General features: G+C 31.7%; 1 protein-coding gene across 2 annotated transcripts; it reads right to left on the bottom strand.

Annotated features, from left to right (window-relative positions):
* Positions 1–12,812: 12,812 nt before the first annotated feature.
* On the bottom strand, positions 12,813–14,653 carry LOC7488106 (dof zinc finger protein DOF3.6). Of its 2 annotated transcripts, XM_024606420.2 has the most exons (3): positions 14,398–14,653; positions 13,289–14,210; positions 12,813–13,192 (listed from the first exon to the last, which is right to left on the bottom strand). In XM_024606420.2, exons 1-3 carry the CDS (start codon positions 14,446–14,448, stop codon positions 13,128–13,130), a joined length of 1,038 nt encoding a protein of 345 aa, XP_024462188.2. In that variant the 5' UTR covers positions 14,449–14,653; the 3' UTR covers positions 12,813–13,127. The 2 variants fall into 2 exon arrangements, with proteins under 2 accessions (XP_024462188.2, XP_002311164.4); XM_002311128.4 differs by having other exon boundaries at positions 12,813–14,210; positions 14,398–14,647.
* Between the last annotated feature and the right edge of the window lie 6,174 nt (positions 14,654–20,827).

The raw sequence follows: 20,827 nt of genomic DNA, 5'->3' as shown, positions 1-20,827 counted from the left end.
TTCTCTGTATGGCTATCGTTTACTGATAAAACTATATGTAAAAATATTGTATTATTATACATGCAAGATCTCATTGAAAGCAAATGATCATGTTATGATAATGTTTTCAGTGGGTATGTGACTAACTATGTATGCTTGTTTGTATGTAGAAGAAGTGTGCCGTAAAGAAAATTACGGAAGATCTTGGTGAAGGACTTTAATTTTTTAAATTCTTGATTTCTTAATACCAATCACGAGTTAATTAATTATTCTAAAATTGTTTGTATGATGAAATATGATTTTCTCTTTTCTTAATTACATCTATTTTTATCTAAATATTGATAATTACATTTAAGCATTATAACATTTTCTAGACATGATTAATATTTCTTATATCTATTTTTCTCTAAATATTGATAATTAGATTTAAGCATTATAAAAGTTCTTAGACATGATTATTTGGATGGCCGAAGAAACATTTTTCACGCCGTACCTGTCCATAATAAGGAACTACAGTAGCCCATTAATTAACCCTTTGAAGATTTTTAATCAAATTAATCTAGATTGCATGCCGTTCAAGTAAAAATCGACAATCCTGAAAATTATTATAAATTCCAACGTCCACACACACAAATATATATATATAGAAAAGAGATGTTATACTGATTTTTCTTGCAATTAAATTATGCTTCCCAAATATAATGAAGGTGACTATCAAAGACACCGAAAATTCCATCTAAATTCCTCCACCTCGGCGTACAATTTAAGCGAAATGCTTGGAGTCGTCACGCAACGCCACCCATTTCTTATCTACTTTTATCATCTGATCCGTTTCACATTATTTGACCATCGCAAGTTCACGGAAGGAAGGGCAGAGGAGGATGAAATGAATGACATATATAAGTCTGTCAAATCAGGTTGAAATGGAAAGAAAACCAAAGAAATAATTTAAAATAAACATTCATAATCTTTATTTATTTTTTATGTTATATATATTTTTAGAATATTTTTCTCTAAACTATTATTATATTTTTTTATTTAAAAAACATTTATTTAAACATAAAAAAATCCTCGCCTATACCAAATAAGATTTTTTATAAATACTAGTCATAAGCCATTTTAATTTATCAAATATCAAGGATAAATTATTAATTATTTTAGTTACAGAAAATTAATGAGATTGTTCAATAAATTAAATAATTATCTAATTTAGAAGTTCTATTCCTAAACTAGGATTTTTTAGGACATCATATCTCCATTGATTTGAAATTCAGTTAGATCCCACATCCAACAGGAACAATACAGGCAAGGTTTAACCATTTAGGTTGTGGTCCAGTGGTAAGAGCTTGGGATCAAGAGGTTTGCTTTCTCTGTGGTTCCAGGTTCGAACCCTGTGGTTGCTCATATGATGGCCACTGGAGACTTACATGGTCGTTAATTTCAGGGCCCGTGGGATTAGTCGAGGTACACGCAAGCTGGCCCTGACACCCACGTTAAACTCAAAAAAAAAAAATACAGGCAATGTTTGTTTTCCTTGAAAAAAAACAGTGGAAATATGAATCCTTTCATACAAGTGTAAAGTGCAGAGAAAGTGCCTTTTCTTTCTAGATTTCCTACTCGTTTGCTTATAAAAAACAAAGGAAAAGAAATGTTAATTTCCGTTCAATTGCTACTAAATAAGTGCTGGATTTGTTTTAAAAAAAATCCTAGAAAAATTATCATCGACAAGATATTACGAACACATAAATAACCCAGTCTAATTGGACAAAAAGCCCAACAGCGACATAGCTCATTGTAGACTTAGCGTCGTTAGAACACCAGACTACACAGCCTAATTAACCTGGCCCGCCTAACAAAAGCTAGATAATTCTTTGGACAGAAAGGCCAGATACTAGCCCAAGAGTTAATTATAAATCGATTCACCAATCACTGATCTATCTTCGACAGGTATATCATTTTTTGCCGATAAGAATCCGATTCTTGTAAAATAAGAGTATTTATTGCTGTCATGAGTGGCAAGCAGGCTACTGATCTTGTAGAATTTACTTGTTAGATAGAAAGGGCAATTTAAAATTTTATGATATGATCAATGTTTCTTTCAACAGATAAAAGGAGAGTGAAAGTTAGACATTGCCCGGAGCCATAATAATTTATCAAGAACTCAAGAAGCACCTGGTTTGACCAAGAGTAAGCCTTATGTTTTCCATCAACCGGTCCTTTCTCTTTTATTTTTTATTTTTTATTATTTGGAGCAGTTTACTCATATCTTAATTAATTTTATAAATTTTTAGTAATTTTAAAATTTATATAACTCGAACATGATAATTTTTAAATAATAAACTTAAAATATAACTAGAAGGTGTTTTTAAATGTTCGTCAAACCTCTCCATCACATGCAAGATTTTTGGCAAATACACCTGATTTCGAGCCACCGAGAAAAGCTTGTCTGAAACAAACTTGCAGCTTTCTACAACCAAATTACGATTCTATATTAACCAGAAATCATGAACGATTTTTGGGTTCAAACTAAATTTAAAAATATATCACTTAAATTAGAAGGACTAGTCCCATCTCCTCAGTCCTAGCTGACCTTTGACTCGAAGTCTTTCACACGAAATCTTTTTCACACCTATATTAAACAATCTTTGTTCAATGAAGACCATTAACCATATAAAATCCGGTAGATACTCCACCCAAGTCTTCACCAAAGCTCGGTCCGGACCATTAACCATATTAAACAATCTCGGCTCCTGTAAGATTCACATTACTGATAATAAAGTGCAAATCAATTCTCTTACAGTAAAAAAATGTTTGCAAACATCTTATGGTTCACATCCACATCACATGAAAATAATCTGTGATTCCACCTGTCATAGCTCATGGATTGCTGATTCCCACAAACTTCAACCAGGCGCAACATTTTCCATCACCATTTTTCTTTAGATAGAAAAAAAAAAGAGAGAGAGAAAGTGGGCCAGATTAATGGTGTTTCATATGCATCAATCAAATCCAGATCCTTCATTTTGTTCGTTCAAAAAAAAAAAAAAACTGTTTGGTGGGTTGAAATGGGCCCCAGTCACATGGTTATTTTTCTACAATCAGTGACCTCTTGTGTCCCTCCTATGCAATCATATGAGCAATTGCTTTAGCTTCACCGCCGTGTTACATCACCCTTCGTTCAGTTCCAGGGAAACTTAAGATTCTTCACAGCCAGCGATCCAATTAACAGGACTGGTCTAAAGCAGATGATAGAACTGGAAACATGGGAGAGGAAGTTAGCTTCTCCAAGTTTCTAAGGGTGCTGCCATTTACACCTTTTTATCTTAAATAATGAGATGGGGTTCAGTACAATCGAAAGCGCAGGCCTCAAATTGCTTAAACAGGCTCTCTTTGGCATGGAACCAGTGTCTTTTGCCTGTCAAAGGTGATTTTAGGACCACTTTTCCGTATCCCTCCAACTTCACTTCTGTCAATTTAACCTTATAGCCAGGACTTCCGTTTGATCTTGTTGCCGTATATATATTTTGTTTGACGGGGACCCATCCATCCATGATGCTGCGTCACTTGTCTGAGTCGTGATATCCAAAGGGGCCTACTGTCGGAACCTAACCGCGTGCGATCCAATATCCTTCGACTCGTTTTTTTTTCCTTTTAAATTGCAAAATTGCTTACTCTTTTCCGTGTTTGTACAGATGTATCGATTATTCACCCAATGCTTTTTTTCTGTAAGGATGAAATTTCCATTAAACTAAGGCCAATAATACAGAGATATCGAGTACAAAGTACTGTGAAGAATAAAAATTTGGTAAAAACAAAGCATCAAGACTCGTAACAAAATGGGTTCAGGTAAATGAACATACATGTGGAGAAATGACTCTATCCAGATCTATAAAGTGGTGAAACTAACTATTTGGCGTAAATGGTAAGGCGGACTGGAGTTTCACTTCACTTCTGAAAAGTTATATCTCACGAGCAAGTCTTTGGGCCACTTTAGATTAATCTGTTTCATGGTAGCCGTGGGAAAGCACACCTCGTCAGGGCCTTTGATAGCGGCAATGGAAGCAAAATTGTGATGATCACGAGGAGATTGACTTGTTCACCGAGTAGATGGGGTTAAAACTCTAAATTTGTAGCGCTCGACCAAACAACAAACCGCTCTCTAGAAAGAGCGTGTAGATCTAGAAGACACCCTCCAAAATTAGTTTAGGAAACTAAAACTAGACGAATCTAAAACAAAGTTGGAGAGAAGAACTAGGGGATCGAGAAATAGAAATAGAATGAGGGATACCGTCAAATTTGATCACTAATAACAAGCCCAATTTAGTTTACCGTTAAATTTGATTACTTGTAAGAGGCCCAGTTTCGTTCTTAATTTTTTTTTTTTTATTGAAACATTAAGAATGCCTGTCATGGAAAAAAGGGAGAAAAGGACAGTGTTAATCCTTACACTGCTAAATGTGTGATGATATTGGAGGAATGAAGAATGAAATATTTTGTCTTCTATGTTCAAATATATCGAAATAATTGTATCAAAGTTTAAAGTATTTTTACTAACTAAAAGTAAATACATTTTATCATAACATTCAAATTTTAAACTTTAAACTAAATTAGTATTTTCATCACATAAACCAAAAAATATCCACCAAAAAATATCCTTTGCTGTTAGTATAATTGCGGTTAATAAGTAAAATTAAGATCCCATTTAGTATTGCGTTTCAAATAGATATTGAATAAAATTTAATTTTTTTATATTTTTAAATTATATTAATATATTGATATTAAAAATAATTTTTAAAATATAAAAAAATATTACTTTAATAAACAACCTACACTCTTAAAAACTTCCGTAATTTTCGTTGGAATTGTCCTTTACATTAATCTTGCGAAGACTTTTAACTCCAAGGGTGTAGTTGATATGCAACTTTGGACAATTGACAGGACTTGTCTGTCTGTTTAAAACAGGGGATCCACTGTGGGAAATAGTTATGTTTGTCAATTGTCGTATGTCTTACCAACTTAACTACTAGCTAATCATGTAATTCTCTTCAGACAAGTGTACGTACAAAGTTGATGAGTAATATAGCAAATAAAAAGCTCTTAAATGTGTGTATGTGTGCATGTTCTCTCAGAAGTTGTAATAACTCTCGGATATCGACTAATTACTAGCCAGCACTCAGCAGAGAGAAAATGGCACTGTCCCATTTTGATTTTTTTTGCGTTTTCCTTGAACCATTCTGACTAATGGTAGCTCAGGAGTTGGGCTTGACTAATGAGGCAATGATTTTTATTTATTTTTCCTTTTCCTTTTCCTTTTATTTTCAAAGGCAAATCTTAAGAAAAACAATACATGGTGGTCATACATCCAAGCAACTTTAACGACTAAAGTGAGCAGGACATGGAATGATTTTAAAAAGAGGCAAATAATGAAGTTGGACCCCAATTTAGTAGCCACATGAGAATTAGTGGTTGAAGTTACATCAGAATTAGGGGGTCTAAACGGGCCTCTTGTATGGCAATCCACTTTCATAGCAAATATTTCTTTTGATTTTTGAACCGATGCTTTTTAGGAACAGACAATTATACATGATACATCCACAATATTTTGTCAGTTCATAAATTATCAGAGACGACAACTTTTGATATATATGATCTTTCGAGAGAGATATCGACACCAACTACAACCATATAATTGGCTTTTCATTGGCGTGATTCTCCTTCAAAGCGTGTGGGCAAAAGACCACCATCCTTACCACGAATAATTACTGTTTAAGAGGTGTTTATAATTATGGTAAAGGTTTCTTTTTAAAGTATTTTTTGTTTAGAAATATATTAAAATAATATTTTTTTATTTTTTAAAAATTATTTTTAACATTAACACATCAAAACGATCTAAAAATTTTTTTGAAATTAAAAATTTTAAAAATTAATTTTTTAAATTTTTATAAAACACTGTTTAGAACCGCGTTGTTGAATGGTGTTAATTTAATGTTCACTTTTGACAGCATCAAATTTTCATCTAATCTAGCAGTAAGGGCCACAATCACTTCATCAACTAGCTACTGTAGCACGAATAGGAATTCTACGCAAGAGCTTTCAGTAAAGGCAAGATATATATTGCTTAAGCATTAAGATAGATATTAGTATCTATATAAAAAGTTGTGGTGATTGAATAATTTTGAAAAAAAAATGTGTGTTTGGGAATGTGGTGTAATGTATTTTTTAGCTAAAATATTTTTTAAAGATTTTTTTGACGTCATTAATAAAATAAAATCATAAAAAACATCTAAAAAAAATTAATATAATATTTTTTTCAAGCTAAATATAATTTTACAAAATAAATTCAATCACAAAAAAATCTATTGTGAGAACGACACCACCCTTACTTACGGGAAAAAAGAACCGTGGCACCAATTCCAAATTGCATTCAAGGGCCTGTGAAATCATTAACCTCGGAAATCAATGTGAACAACCTTAAATATGGATATTATATGCTTTCAGCCCTAGTGATGCTCTCAAAACATAACGTTCACTTGTGAGCAAGGGAGAGGGAGACTGAAAATATTGCAATAATTTCAAATATCCCAGAGGATAATCGATCGATGACCAAGTTCTTATATATTTTTCACCTGATCGAAATATTGGATTAAACCTCTTGATTATACGCTTATAGCCAACCGAATACCGTTTCCTAATCATAATCATACAAAGAATTCCACTTGTCCTCTACTTTGGCAAATGTTTCTAAATTAACTTCCATGTAGAGTCGATGCTTGAGTTTGATCTAGCATTTATGGTGATCTTTTCAAAGAATCTGTGTTTCCAAGGTCGGATAATTAAGAGATGTAAAGAAGTACGTACGTACGCCCTCTCTTCGATATTTGAGGTGGTATCATATTTTAAGAATGATAAAAAGATATACGTGTGTGATATGACCGTCTAATATGACGTTTAGGATCTTCACTTATGAGGAATCTTCTTTTGTATCAGCACTGAAGATAATTAATTATAAATCAGGAGGGTTTAATCAACTACAAGTGTAGGAAGAAACAAAAATGATTCTCATATTCAGAAAAGACGAGTCCTCGTTCAAGAGATTGGTCAACCATGTCGTTCCATATCTCTGCCTTTTCTCTTCATGTCAAGACATGATTCGTTACTTAATTATTGCAGGACTCAATATAGAATCATTACAAAACTGTGCTTGAATGAAAATTAGTGCTTCTCTACGCAAAATTCCAATAACTTTTATGTGGTAGATGATGTAACACAAGATCAAAAAGTATAATCAATCAATCACCTGATAAATCTTTAGCCCGGGACACGAACAAAACTGTTGTTCTCCCTTTTTTGGTCTCACGTAAAAAGAAAAATCAGAAAATAAAAGGGAAATAAAAAACAATATTGGAAGGAAATAAAAAATATACCAATGAAAAAAATATACCAGCACACCTAAAAAATTACCGAAAACTGGTTGAAGAAGATCAAAATATACAAGATTAAAAAAATTAACAGTGTATTTTTGACCGATGAAGGAAGATCCTATTGGCACTGAAGAAAATTCAATTTAAAAGAAAAATTCAAAATTGAATGTTTAAAGACTCAATTAACATTTCTCAAGGTCTAATTAAATTTATTGAGGGCTTAATTGCCAGAAAAATTGATTTTCAAAGTCAATTTAGGTTTTAATTGGAAGAAATTAAACTCTGGGGTTTAATTGTAATTTTTAAGAGTTAATTTGATCAAATCAAAGATTTAATTGCATAAATATTGAAGTTTAATGGGTAATTAAAGACTTGATTGAAAAAATCAAAAACCAAGAACCAAATTGAAAAAGACGTATGAGTATAAAGGCTAAAAGGGAAGAAAAAAAGTAGGAAATATCAATAATAAACCTAAGTGTAAAAGTTCAAGGGCCTAATACAAAGATTTCCTAAGCTTTGAAAGGATAATAAATTTGTGAGAGACAACTTTTCAAATGAAAGCAAAAGGAGAGAATAATTGTTCTACATATATTTTCTTATCTAAAAGGACGCCCCTGTGACTTGCTTGAGGTGTTTTTTTTTTAATTTTAAATTTATGTTTATAAGCATAGAAAAGAGGTTTGAAATACTTAAGAAGTGATGTTGTATTTACTTCTTTGTTGCTGTGATCTTTATTTATTGTGTACTTTTTGAAGTTTTTTGTTGTTTTTTATATAATGTTGTTTTAGTTTAACTTAAGCAATGCATGTAAAAGTAACAATGTTTATTCTGGGTTTGCTAGGCTTATTCATGCACAAAATGAATTCAAAAAAATAATTTTTAATCTATATTGCATGAACAAGTGTTTTAAGTTGATGATTTTTGGATATAGTACCTCATGTTTGATTTTGATATTTTGATATTATTTATTAGTTTTTGTGATTCAAACATTTTTGTTTATGATAGTATGACTTATTGTGTTAAATAAAGCATGTTATAGAAGCCAAAAATGTTATTTTCTAGGCTTGACAATGGCTACCTATGCTAGGTTCATAGCTGGGTTTATGGGCAATATTCTTCATGTTTTTAGGAGGAACATTGCCTTAGCCCTTAGTTTGAATCAATTTTGGTCCATTTCCCTACATATAACTCTTCGTTATGCTTGATTAATAAATAATCTAGGATTTATTTGTATCAATAACATATTTTTGATGGGATTTAATCCTAGGATTTTGATTTTGAACTGAAACCTATTTTAATAAAATTATGATGTTTAAGTGATAATAAAAGTAAATAGATGCTAGATTATTGATCCTTGCATGATTTCCACCATATTTATGCCCCTAATTTATCCATATCAGGTCTAATTTGGAACCCATACTTTTGGGTTTGGTGTTCTCCGTGTTCTTCATTTTTTTTGTGTTTGGTCTATTTTGTTCAAGAATTTTTGTGTTTTTATGTTTTTTTTAATATTTGTTTTACTTTGGTTTTATTTTAGGATTGTTTTCAGGTCATATCAGAATGTTTTGTACGATTTATAGTCGAACAAAAAATTCCAGATCAACCCCGTGGGGTCAAAGGGTTAAGACCTTGTTTGGCTTGTAATCTTTTTATAACAAAATTATTTTATTTTTCCTTGCATGTGGAAAAATTCTAAAAATTTCATGCACATTTTATTTTTTATAAAAAAATACATTTTTATCATACTTTGAAAAAAATACAAGAATTAGTCAAAGGATATCATAACTAGTTTATGATTATTCGTTAGAACTTGGCTTACATTTCAAAAATATGAAAAAAATTATTTTGTTTCTTTTAACATGCGAAATTATAAACTTATACGTAAGATGTATTTTTGATATTAAATAAAAAAAAACAATTCAGTTTATATTTATGTTTTAGCATTAGAATAATTAAGTTTTAACTTGATAAGATAAAGACTTCCTTACCAAGAAGGGCTTTTCTTAAACCCTAGATAAGCCAATGATTAGAAAACATAACAATACATTAATTTATATCAGACAAATAAACAATTCAGATCACCCAGGTAAGGCATACTGAGAGTGCTAATACCTTTCTTTTATGCAATCAATTCTTTTACCCAGACTCTGAGACCAGTTAGAGTTTCTAATGATCAAAATATTAGATGACGACTTCCATTCCTATTTTTTACTGATAAAAAAAAAGAATTTCTTATCCTTTCCTCTCACATCACCACGAAAAATCCTGATCTGGGAGGATAATTATTGCGATGCTGCACATAAATGATAAAAAATATATCAATTAATTAAGCCAGGATTAAAAATAAGATCAATAAGATACAATTGATCCTACACATGCCTTAAGCAATCATTAACCATATATGTACGTGCACGCGCACATGTATGTCTTCGTGTGTATGTGTCAGTGTGGTGTATTATCTAAAAAGGAGAAGTTTTGAAATATAGCTATAAATAGAGTGTAAAGGATAGATAACAATAATTTAGAAGAAAATAAATTAAACAAGTTCATAAATTGAAATGCCCTGTTTATCATTATCGTAATTTTTCTAGTCGCATGAATAGAATTTTAATAGGAAAGTTCCCTTTTTTTTAAGAGGTGAATGTCATTGGATTTATTCGAATATCTAACCGAGAAAAAGAGAAAGAGAGTTCTAGACATCTTTTCTTTGTGAAGTTTTTCTACACAAATCTTCAAAAGTTATTCTTTCTCTTTGTTTGTATTTTGAGACAAACAAAGAAAGAAAGAAAAAAAGACTATAAATAAAAGAAAATCTCTCTCCCTCACTTCTTTTTGCCATCTTTTTTTTTTAAAGATAGAAATGTATGATTTATGAAATGGACATCTAGAAATGACCAAGCAATTAAGAATCCAACACATAATATAATGACTGAAAGGGCTAGCAACAAAAAAGCTAGCACAAATCAAAATCTTAGAGACTCATCAGGGAGAGAGATAGATAGCGAAAGTATATAATAGCAACAATGACATCTCAATACATGTTTTTTTTTTTTTATGAAACAACTTAATCTAAAATACTTTCAGGGAAATATCACATATTCACATATTGTAACACAACCCCCTTTTTTTTTTCATATGCTAGTTGTGTTGTTTGAAAATGCAAACTATATATTTTTTTGAAGTTGTTTTATTTTCAATATTGCAACCTTAAAAATTAAAAAATAATAATCATAAAGGTTGCGAAATTAAACCAACCAAGAAGCTGACCCGATTAAACTTAATGTAAGCTCGGTTAACATGGATGACCTAGCTTTAATCAATTCAAAATCGACAAGTCAATCTCGAGATATATAAATTTTTAATAAAAATAAAAACAATATTGTTTTAGTCCACCATCTTCTGATATATCGCTTTACTCTAGAATTGTATAACCAACTTTTTTTTATTTCCAAAATGTCATGTCTCAATCTTTCAATCGGGTGTGGGTTCAACTTGCCATCTTTATCTTCCCCTCTATATCAAAATCTCTAATTAAGTGAGCATACCGGTCTAATTTATTTTCCTCACAACTCTTTTGTTCTACTTATTGTATAAACAATACCATGAAGTTAAGTTTTGAGATGGAGACAACAAACTGTTGATGTACTTATCTTTGTCTTTTAGTGTTTATTATTTTTACGAACCTATATTTGGTTAACTTAATTTCAAATCGGGTCTCTAATCACTGAGTCCATTTTCAATATTATTTAATTTTTAAAATATATAAAAAAATCATGAATGTTGCGCTCTTGGAGAAGAGCGCAACCTTCACAAATTTGAATGTTCAAAATTTGGAAACTAAATTGTCTAAATGAAGGTCCAAAATTTGAACATTCAAAATTTATGGAGGTTGCGCTGTTCTCAACGGACAAAGTTTGGACATTCAATTGTCCAAATAAAATCTAAAATTTGGATATTCAAAAGTGATAAAGGTTTCCTTGTTCACAATATCATAACCTTTATAATTTCTTATTTTATTATTGAGGTTGTCATTTTTGAGATTACACTGCTAGGAACAACACAGTCTAAAAAAAATATACAGGTTGCGCTGTTTCAAATTAATAAATACAAATAAAAATATTGACAAATTAATAAATACAAATAAAAATATTGAGGAATTGATAAATTTTAACATTACATGTGGCATCAACAAAAAGGTTAATCCTCATGTCATCGCTTGGATTTCGGACCTCCTTCCTTAAATCTTCTTCTTCTTATGTTTTTTTTCTTTCTTCTTCTCTTTAAGCTACATCCTCACTTAGCCACATTACTATCGAGAATGTTGGGATCATCACTATCTCATCAAATATACCTCACATTCAACCGACAAAAAATACCCCACATCCTCGATCACTGTTTCACTCTCATGAGAGAGAGGGAGAGAGAGAGTGATTATTTGCTTTTTTTAACATATTAGGGATGCCTTTATTCCTTGTTGGTAAATATCATTGGTTATTGCAAAAGCAGATCCAAATCCCAGATTCCAATATTCTATATATCTCTTACACTAAGATGAAAACCCAACAAAGATTTTTAATAATGACAATCATAATCCCCATAAAACACGGCTGAGATTATCAGCATGAGATTATATATATAAATATATATATTTGATTAAACAATGCAGTCACTAAGGCTATGCTTACCACAGGCTTAATAAAAGTAGGGAACAAAAATCAAACAAAACTTGAAGAAGGTCTAGCAGTTTTTGTGCATTCTTGCACAACTTTTGACTCTGTCTAGAGCCTAGAAACTGCAGTAGTCTTACGTTAGTTTTTCGCAAACAAGATCCGGGAATCCTATTCTAGATAGGGTGTCTATGCATGGATTTGAGTGGAATTTTGGCGTTTCTTTAGTTTCTTCTTGTCCATGTATATATATCCAGCTCTACCACTCAGAGTTTCTAACAGGCACGGATACAACAAGGAAGTACTTCTCATTTGGCGAATCACCCATAATTATATAATCATTTTCAGTCAAGCACGTACAAAACCTTCCAAAAGGATATCATGCTTCCCTCCCTCCCTCGATCTCTCTCTCTCTTAACACCCACTTACTCACTTTTCTCAAAATCCGGGTAATTACCATTACCCACAAACTATTTACCTGAACATCTTAATTAAGTATTACCCACAAACTATCTGAGTTTAATTTGGGATATCATCATGATGATTTCCTTTTAGCATTAAAGATGGATTCGATTAAAGCAAACTTTATCACGAGGACAAGGGTGCATGGACAGGATGCAAATGATACTGGTCATCATTAAAAAAAGAATACCATGTACACATAATTAGCTTACAAAATTCGGCGATAATACTAAAGATCTAGAGAGAAGAAAAATCAATTTTCAGATATTGAAAGAAGAAGGAATTGGGCAAAATAAAGAGAAAAAAATCACATATCATCTCAAGGAAAATACCTTAGTACACTGCATATATAGATAGGCCAATTATAATAATTTAAGCCATTCATGTCAGATATCCAACTCCATGGAAACATATACCCTAAATTTGTAACACAATCCCATAGAATACAAGGAAAAAAATGCCAGCAGAAAAATAAACTTCAAGACTAGAGGCCTACCATTTCTAAGTTCTTGAATTCAGTAGATCGTGAGTAGACAAGTTCTTTGATCCATCCTTCACGTGGCTCAACCTAAAGATTTTAATGATTGAACTTGCGAAGTTAGGGTAATTGATTGAAACTTGAAAGTTCTCTTTTATCTTCAAGCTGATTACTCTTCACTGGACCTGTGGTAATACAATAGAAAACACCAAGATTGGGTGGAGTTTTGGACAGAAAAACACATCAAAATCATAATAGATGGCTTGTAGAAGAAGTGAAACCAGGAAGATCAGTCCATGCATTATTTCCACCCCAGTGTTGATCAATTCCTGAGATACCCAAAACCTTTTTCGATAAATTCAGCCTTTGATTCTCTTCCGTTTTGACTGTAGCTAGGTGAGTAATCCCAGTAGTGTCCAACGGCTTGGACCGAATCTGACCGGCATAATTTGATGATTCAATCCCTCCACCCTCAAATGAAAACAAACCACTCGGTGGTTCCATATTAGAGAAGAAAGGAAATTGCTGCACTTGTTGTTGAACTTGTTGCAATCTCCACTGCTCAACTAGCCCACTAGATAAAATAGACCCGGCAACACCATTTGAACTAGTACTACTGCCAATCTGAAATTCTACACCATCACCTCCACCAGCTGTTACCCCTATTGAATGCTGAATTCCACCAAAATCTAACCCAATATCTGCGGAATTGTAGTCTCCAAGATGATGCAACGGTGGCAAAATCGGTAGCTGTGGTGGTGGAGGGGGCATGTGCCCTAGAATATCAGCAGTGCAACAATTAGAAGCAAGTCCACCACTTGAGCTAGAGACGGCTTTAATTGGAAATTTTGATCTACCGCTTCCTTTGCTCCTTTTATTCCTTCTACAGCCACCGCCAACAGGCACGTTCCTTAGTGCACCTCCACTAGTCCAATATCGCCTGCAAGTCTTGCAAAAGTGGCGAGGCTGCGAGAGGCTATAATTATTGAAGTAACAAAATTTGGTATTTGGTGATTGACATCTTGGACATTTAAGGGCTGTTTCAGGTAGTTGAACCTTGGCTAGCCTGGCTCGATCAGTCATCGAGCCAGGCCTGAATGAACCTGTGCTTCCATCACCATAGCCACCACCTGGAGGTGGTGCCGGCTGAGGTGGAAGTTGAGGGTTTTCATTTCCAGCTCCTGGAGGTTGATTATTAGGTTGCTGCAAAAGATCAAAAATAAAGAGAGGAAGAAAGAAATCAAATATTTAGTATATTCATCAAGAGGAGATAAAATAAAAGGTGTAGGACAGGAATATTATTTATCTTTGGAATTGCTTTTTTGGAGAGGAAGCTATGTAGTGATCAGTTGCAAGTAGAGAGAAAATTAAGAGGGAAGAAATCTCCTACCTGTTGCCAATTGCGTGAACCTAGATAGGCTGGAATGGATGAGAAGACCATGGTGCTTGAGCTTTAATTCTCTCTTTTGTAAAGGTCGATAGGGTTCTTTTTTGGGAGATATGGTGGAGAATCACATCAAGAGAAGGGAGTTGCAGAGAAAAAGAGAAGGAGATGGAAAGATAAAGGAGGGTTCTGTGTGTTTATTTATTTTAACCATCTCCCTCCACGAAATTCTCTCCTTTTTGTTTTTATTAAATTTCTTAAATAAATTAAGGTTAGGGTTTCAATGCAATGCAATGCAATGCAATGAGATTAACTTTCTTATCTTAACCTGTAAGCTTCTTTTGACACTATGCGCTTTTAATTTACAGTGTCCCTCTGCTGATCAGCCCACATATGTAAAGTGATTAGTGGCCATGCAGAGAGAGGAACCCTAAGCGAAGTTTCATATTGTATTATATCCTTTTTACTTAAATATAATAATAAAAATATCAGAGAACTAAAAAGCTAGGAAAAACAGGTCTTGGTAAGGGCATCCTTGCTGGAAGTGTCACTATCGAATTTGCCTTTATTTTCTTGGGTTTGTCTGCAGCGGTTTTTCTTTTTCACTATTATTTTTGCATGGAAACTTTTTAGTGGTTTCTTTTTTTCTTTGGGTTGCCTATTAACGTAGATTCTTGTCACCGTGCCCTTTATACTTTTCTTGTATTGCCGTTCACATCCAACAACCACGAGGGAGGAAATAGTTGGTCCTCAAGCCCACACAGCTCCCCCACAGTGTTTTGCCGAATGCGTGCACCGAGGAGGTTGTTCGAGGAATCACGTAAATCATATAATTTCTACTCTGGCTCGTCTCCTACGTTTCCACCATCGCTGTTATACAGCGGAATATTAAAAACATTAATCAATTGATATACTACCGAATATCATCACAGGTGTATCGAACAAATAGTCATTAATTTAAGTAGTTCCGTATTTATTTTCTTTAAATAAAATTTTAAATTCAAGTTTTTTTTTTTTTTTGTATGATGTACATTATTATTAAAACAGTTTTATATTTTAGAACGCTGTTTTCCGGTTTGAACGGATTAGTTGGAATACAGTAGAATTCTGAATACCAGGATTCAGATAAAAAAAAATACAATCATACCAATTTTATAAGCAATTAAAAATGATAAAACTTTACCAACATAAAATATTTATTTTAAAAGCCATTAAGTCTTAGTACGTACCACAATTCCTATTAATTGTTTTTTAAAAAAATGCTAAATATATATATATATACACACACACAATAAGTCAATTATAGGAATCTGTCTGTCATCTATCATAATATTTACTTTAGGGAGTTTTTTAAGACAAATATACCATTAAAAGTTAGTTTTGCATGTTTAGTATTTTAGACTAAAAACAAGATGTTCTGTCATGTTTTTAAAAATATTAGAAAACCTATTTCTGGTTCCACATAATTCACTCAATCGATTCTTGTGATATTTATTTAAATTAAATTATATAAAATAGGTAAATCATTTTTTTTAATATTCCAATCAATTCGTTCGACAACAAAATCTTAATTACCAGATTCTTGTCACGTTCTATAAAATGGAATTCTGACTGTAATTGAAAAGTTCATGCATAGCATTGCAATATCACACTACTAACCAAATAAAGAATAAGCACCAATTAGTAAACTCCTTTTCTCTTCTTTGTTTTTTTGCTGAATCAAAGAATAAAAGTCAAATTGTGCCTTGCATGACGAGATCGAACTAGTCAAGAATGATGTTCCACGATCGCTAAAAGGGGCATCACTGAAATATATAAAACTCTATGGGTATTTATTGTTCCTGAGGATTCGTGACATGGAGCCGTATAATTTCATCACATAAATTCGTTTTAAGATGTCCACATTTAGACATCACTTATTTATCAATTTGATGATTGATCTAACATTCTCTGAACTTTTAGCAGACAAACGCTCTTTTTTAATATTTAAAATTCTTGATTTTTGTTATTTATGCACGATAATTCTTAATATCATCACTTCGTTAATTAATTAGGGTTCTAATACTCATTAACAAATTAACATAATCTCCCATGTACAACTACAAATTCGTGGCATATGTTCCCTATTGAGAACAAAAAAAAAAAAAGAGACTACGCAGCCATCGCGTAAAGGTTAGTTTGTTGCTGGATAAAATCACGTACGATGGAGGGGTGATATTCTTTTCTTTTTTTTAATAAAATAAAATGTTACAGGAACAAGATTTGGGAATTAAAATTTTTTGAAGTTCTGTCTTAATTTTTTTTAAAGACAGAAGAAAAACATCTAGCAAACATTTAAATATACACAATGTCCTGTTTAGTGTTTAAAGATTGCGATAATAACAAATTTTGGCATTGAGATCATTAATTAATTCGAAAATATTTATTAAGGAGCTAGTGATGTTAACGTTGAGCAGGCTTCACCGAATTAAATTGCAAACATAGTATAAATAAATTGGAAACTGAGTAGCTAGGAGTGTATGCATCTCAAAGTAGACAAAGACCACTTTAATCAAAATTTCTGCCGATCAAACAGATCACTCAATTAAGCGCTAATCAAGGACTTTTACAAACAGTTGAGTATGGATTGGAATATATTCCCTTTTTTATGAGAAGATATGTTTTGGTTAGTGGAATTAATTATATGGGTAGAAAAAATAAGAAATTCTTATATTTTAGTAGTAAGATAAGAGAAATGAGAATCACAGTTAATATTTTAATCATTAAAAATTCTAATAGCATCCCTAATACATTTTGTCTAAGATAAACTATATTGTTTATTTGTCTGATGCAAACTAGGTTAATGTTATATTTTTTAACCGTTAGTTCATCTAAGGTTTAAGAAAAATCATTATTGGTAAGGAGGTTTTTATTTTATTAGGTTAAAAACCTAATCATTTTAATGCCAACATAAAAAATAAAATAAACTGTCTTTTTATTTAATATTAGGAATTTATCTTATATACAAGTTCATAATTTCACATGTTAAAAGAAATGAAATAATTTTTTTATATATTTTTAAAATGTAGGACAAAATCCTTAAATAAATGCATTTTTTTAAAACATGTCAAAGTATTTTTGATTTTTTTATGTAAAAAAAAAACCTTAAATAACTTTAGGGTTTTTAGCCACATGCAAAAAAAAAAAAAAAAAAAAAAATTATTTTGTAAGGGCAATGTTTGGTTATAACTCATTTTAAATAAAATTATCAAAAATAGGCTTAAAGGATTTTTGTCAAACACACCCGTAAAGCAAAAAAAAAACTTTAGTAAAAAACAACAAACCAAACAAGGTATTAAACCCTTTAACCTATTTTTTACTCGACCCGACCGAGTTGACCCAAAAATTTTTGTTCGACAATAATCCAAATAAAAAATCTTGGTTTGACCTGAAAACAAGCCAAAAACAAAACTAAAGCCAAAAAACAGATTAAATTCCTAAAAAAACATAAAAATTCTCGAATTTGGCCCTTGACTCGATTTTTGGATTTCTTCAATCAAGTCCTTAATTACTCCTTAAACTTTAATACTTATAAAATTAAGCCCCCTATTTGATCAAATTAACTCTTTAAAATTGCAATTCGACTCCTAAATTTTAATTTCTTCCAATCAAAACCTATATTGACTTCAAAAATTATTTTTTTTACAATTAAACCCTCAATAAACTCAATAAATTCTTAAGTTTTTTTAATGTCCTCCTTAAATTGAATTTTTCTTTGCCAATAAGACCTTTATCAGTCGAGAATACACTGTCGAATTTTTTAATTTTATATATTTTGATCTTTCTCAACTAGTATATGACAATTTCCTAGACGTTCTGGTATATTCTTCTCATTTATATATATATTTTTTATTTTCTTCCAATATTTGTTTTACAATTTTTTTTTTCGTATTTCTTTCTGTTTTTTTTTTTTAGTTTACGTGAGCCTCCAAAATAGGTAATAACAGACATTATATATTTTATTTATTTAATGGATAGCTTTTCTTCACGATTAAAGATATTGTTGGATTAATTTATTAACGAAATGATAGCTTATATATGTTCTGTAAAACAATATAAAAGGAGACAAATTAAATGAAGAAAAAAACGAACATGGTTAATTTATTAACGAAACACGTTGCACCTTTATATATGGCAACTTTGATGAATCTGGCAATGCATGCATGAATGTTTGGATTTTTCGACTGATTGGCTGTGTGATGTTAAATTTGTCAAGACTCATATCATGAGCATTTTGATTTCTACTGCGGTCCAAGATAAGAGAAGCCAGAAAAGGCTTGCTTATTTGATTGCATTATTATTCATGGACAGTGTCCTTATAATCGCTTTCCCCCTTGAATCGTACGCACACCCTGCATTTCTGAAGCGTGCAAATCAAGGCCTAGCCATGCCCCCTTGAGAGGTGGCACCATATCGAAACACACACTGTGTTACTAGCTAGCTAATTGCTTCATATCGTCTTCTTTATCCATACATATTAACATGCACACATCACTTTCATCTATATATATATATATATATATATATATATATATATATATTCGAGAAACTAAAGATGTTTTCCTTGTCAAGTCAGGAAAGTATATGGAAGAGCTTAGTTGACGCATGCGCGTAGACCATAGAGCATATATAACAGGAATTGCCAGGTGCGATTTTATTTTTTTTTCATTTTTCCTAGGTTGTATGTATAAAGTAGTGCATAGTAAAAATATAAGAGTTTTGTTTACTCAAAAACTAGTAAAAGTATGAGATTCTAATTAATAATTGATAATTAAAGGTCAAAGATTTACAAGCGAAACCGTATAAATAATCTACATTAGTTGACCTCTTGTTAGAAAGGAAAAAATAATAAGAAACCTAGAAATAATAGAAAATATGTAAGAATATATGTAATAAAACTATAATTTTGAAATAGGAAGAACTTAAAACTTGATATGTGGATTGGATATGCAAAAGGGCTTAAAAGTGGATATTTAGAGTGGATTTTGATCTAAAGAAGAGATTCTAATAACTTCATAGTCACCATTAGAGCGTGGAGTGTAATCAAAATCATTTCAATCCATAAACTGAAATATTTAGTTGGAATTCAATAAGTGACTCTATGTACATTCAACAAATACTCTTAAATAAAAGTTTTTTAAACTTAAAATTTATAAAAAATTATTATTATTTTTTGTTTAATTTAATTATAAAAGTAAAAATGTTGAGATTCGAATTCTCATCCCTGTGGATATTAAGACTTTAAGTCAGCTCGTGTCTATAAAAAAAATAATTAAATCAGTTCATGTATGCTAAGTGTTTCTGTTTTCTGAGAATAAGCTATATATCTAGCTGGTAGCGTAAACTGATTATAAAAGCACCTGGCATTATTGGGGTGCTCGGAAGGGAGAATATGAAAGATTAAGACTCGATCTTATTTAATCAGTAAGTGTGTAATCATAGCTCATCAAACGAGGAAAAACAAATAACTATGAAAGATTAAGAATTAAATGAATCTCTCTATCCTGAGATGGAATTATATGGACTCCATGTCAGACAAGCAACAGTATCTCGTATTCACTTCTGGCTGGCGAAAATAATTGAGACAAGAGAGATAGTTAAAGCTTCTAAAATAATGACACAGGGCCTGTTCAACATTGTCACAAGCAAGACTGGAAAAGAAGAAACTATTTCCCATCTGCAAGAGCAGTGGTCCACATATATAGCACTCCATCTGCAACCAACACAGTAGCTTTGGGATCGGTCTTCTTCCGAAAAGAAAAGACACGCACACGATGCATGTGTGTGTGTGTGTGTGATGAAAAATTCTAATCGATTGAGATGGAATTCAATGTTTATAGCCATCGATGACTGCATATATACTTGTTGGAAGAGATTAAAAAACTGCTGGACAGATTTATTCATTTACATATTTACAAAAATAACTGCAACTTTATCAGAGAGTTCAAATAATGGTGGCCATCCTTTCTGCAGCAATTACATGCGTGTTCGCGTATTTCAATTGTAAAAATGCACATTGCAACTTTTTCTTTTTTTTATTTTCTTTTTGGCAAAATGTTAAATCATCATCACCAAATCTACATATGAATATAACACCCCACCTTATTCCATCATATATGTTGATTGATTTTTGGCCTCCTACCATCAACAATATTGGGTCGCCAATGGAAAAGGGAGCAGACGTTACATGCAGCCAAACTGACCACTAGCCATGTGCTCTGAAAAGTTATGGCTTTGTGGTACAAACTTGCTAGCTTTATTCTGTTCAAAAGGTAGAGTCATGCTTTCTTCTATGATCTTTAATTTCTTAGACGATAATTCATAACTGTGTTCTCAACTGTATCGAAACGCTATATTCTGACAAAGGGGCTAACTCATGTTTCCTTATCTAACATTT

The sequence above is a fragment of the Populus trichocarpa genome, chromosome 8, assembly GCF_000002775.5.
Source record: "Populus trichocarpa isolate Nisqually-1 chromosome 8, P.trichocarpa_v4.1, whole genome shotgun sequence".
NCBI classification, from domain to species: Eukaryota; Viridiplantae; Streptophyta; class Magnoliopsida; order Malpighiales; family Salicaceae; genus Populus; species Populus trichocarpa.
The sequence above is the reverse complement of the archived record's forward strand: the minus strand, read 5'-3'. Positions and strand labels throughout refer to the sequence as shown.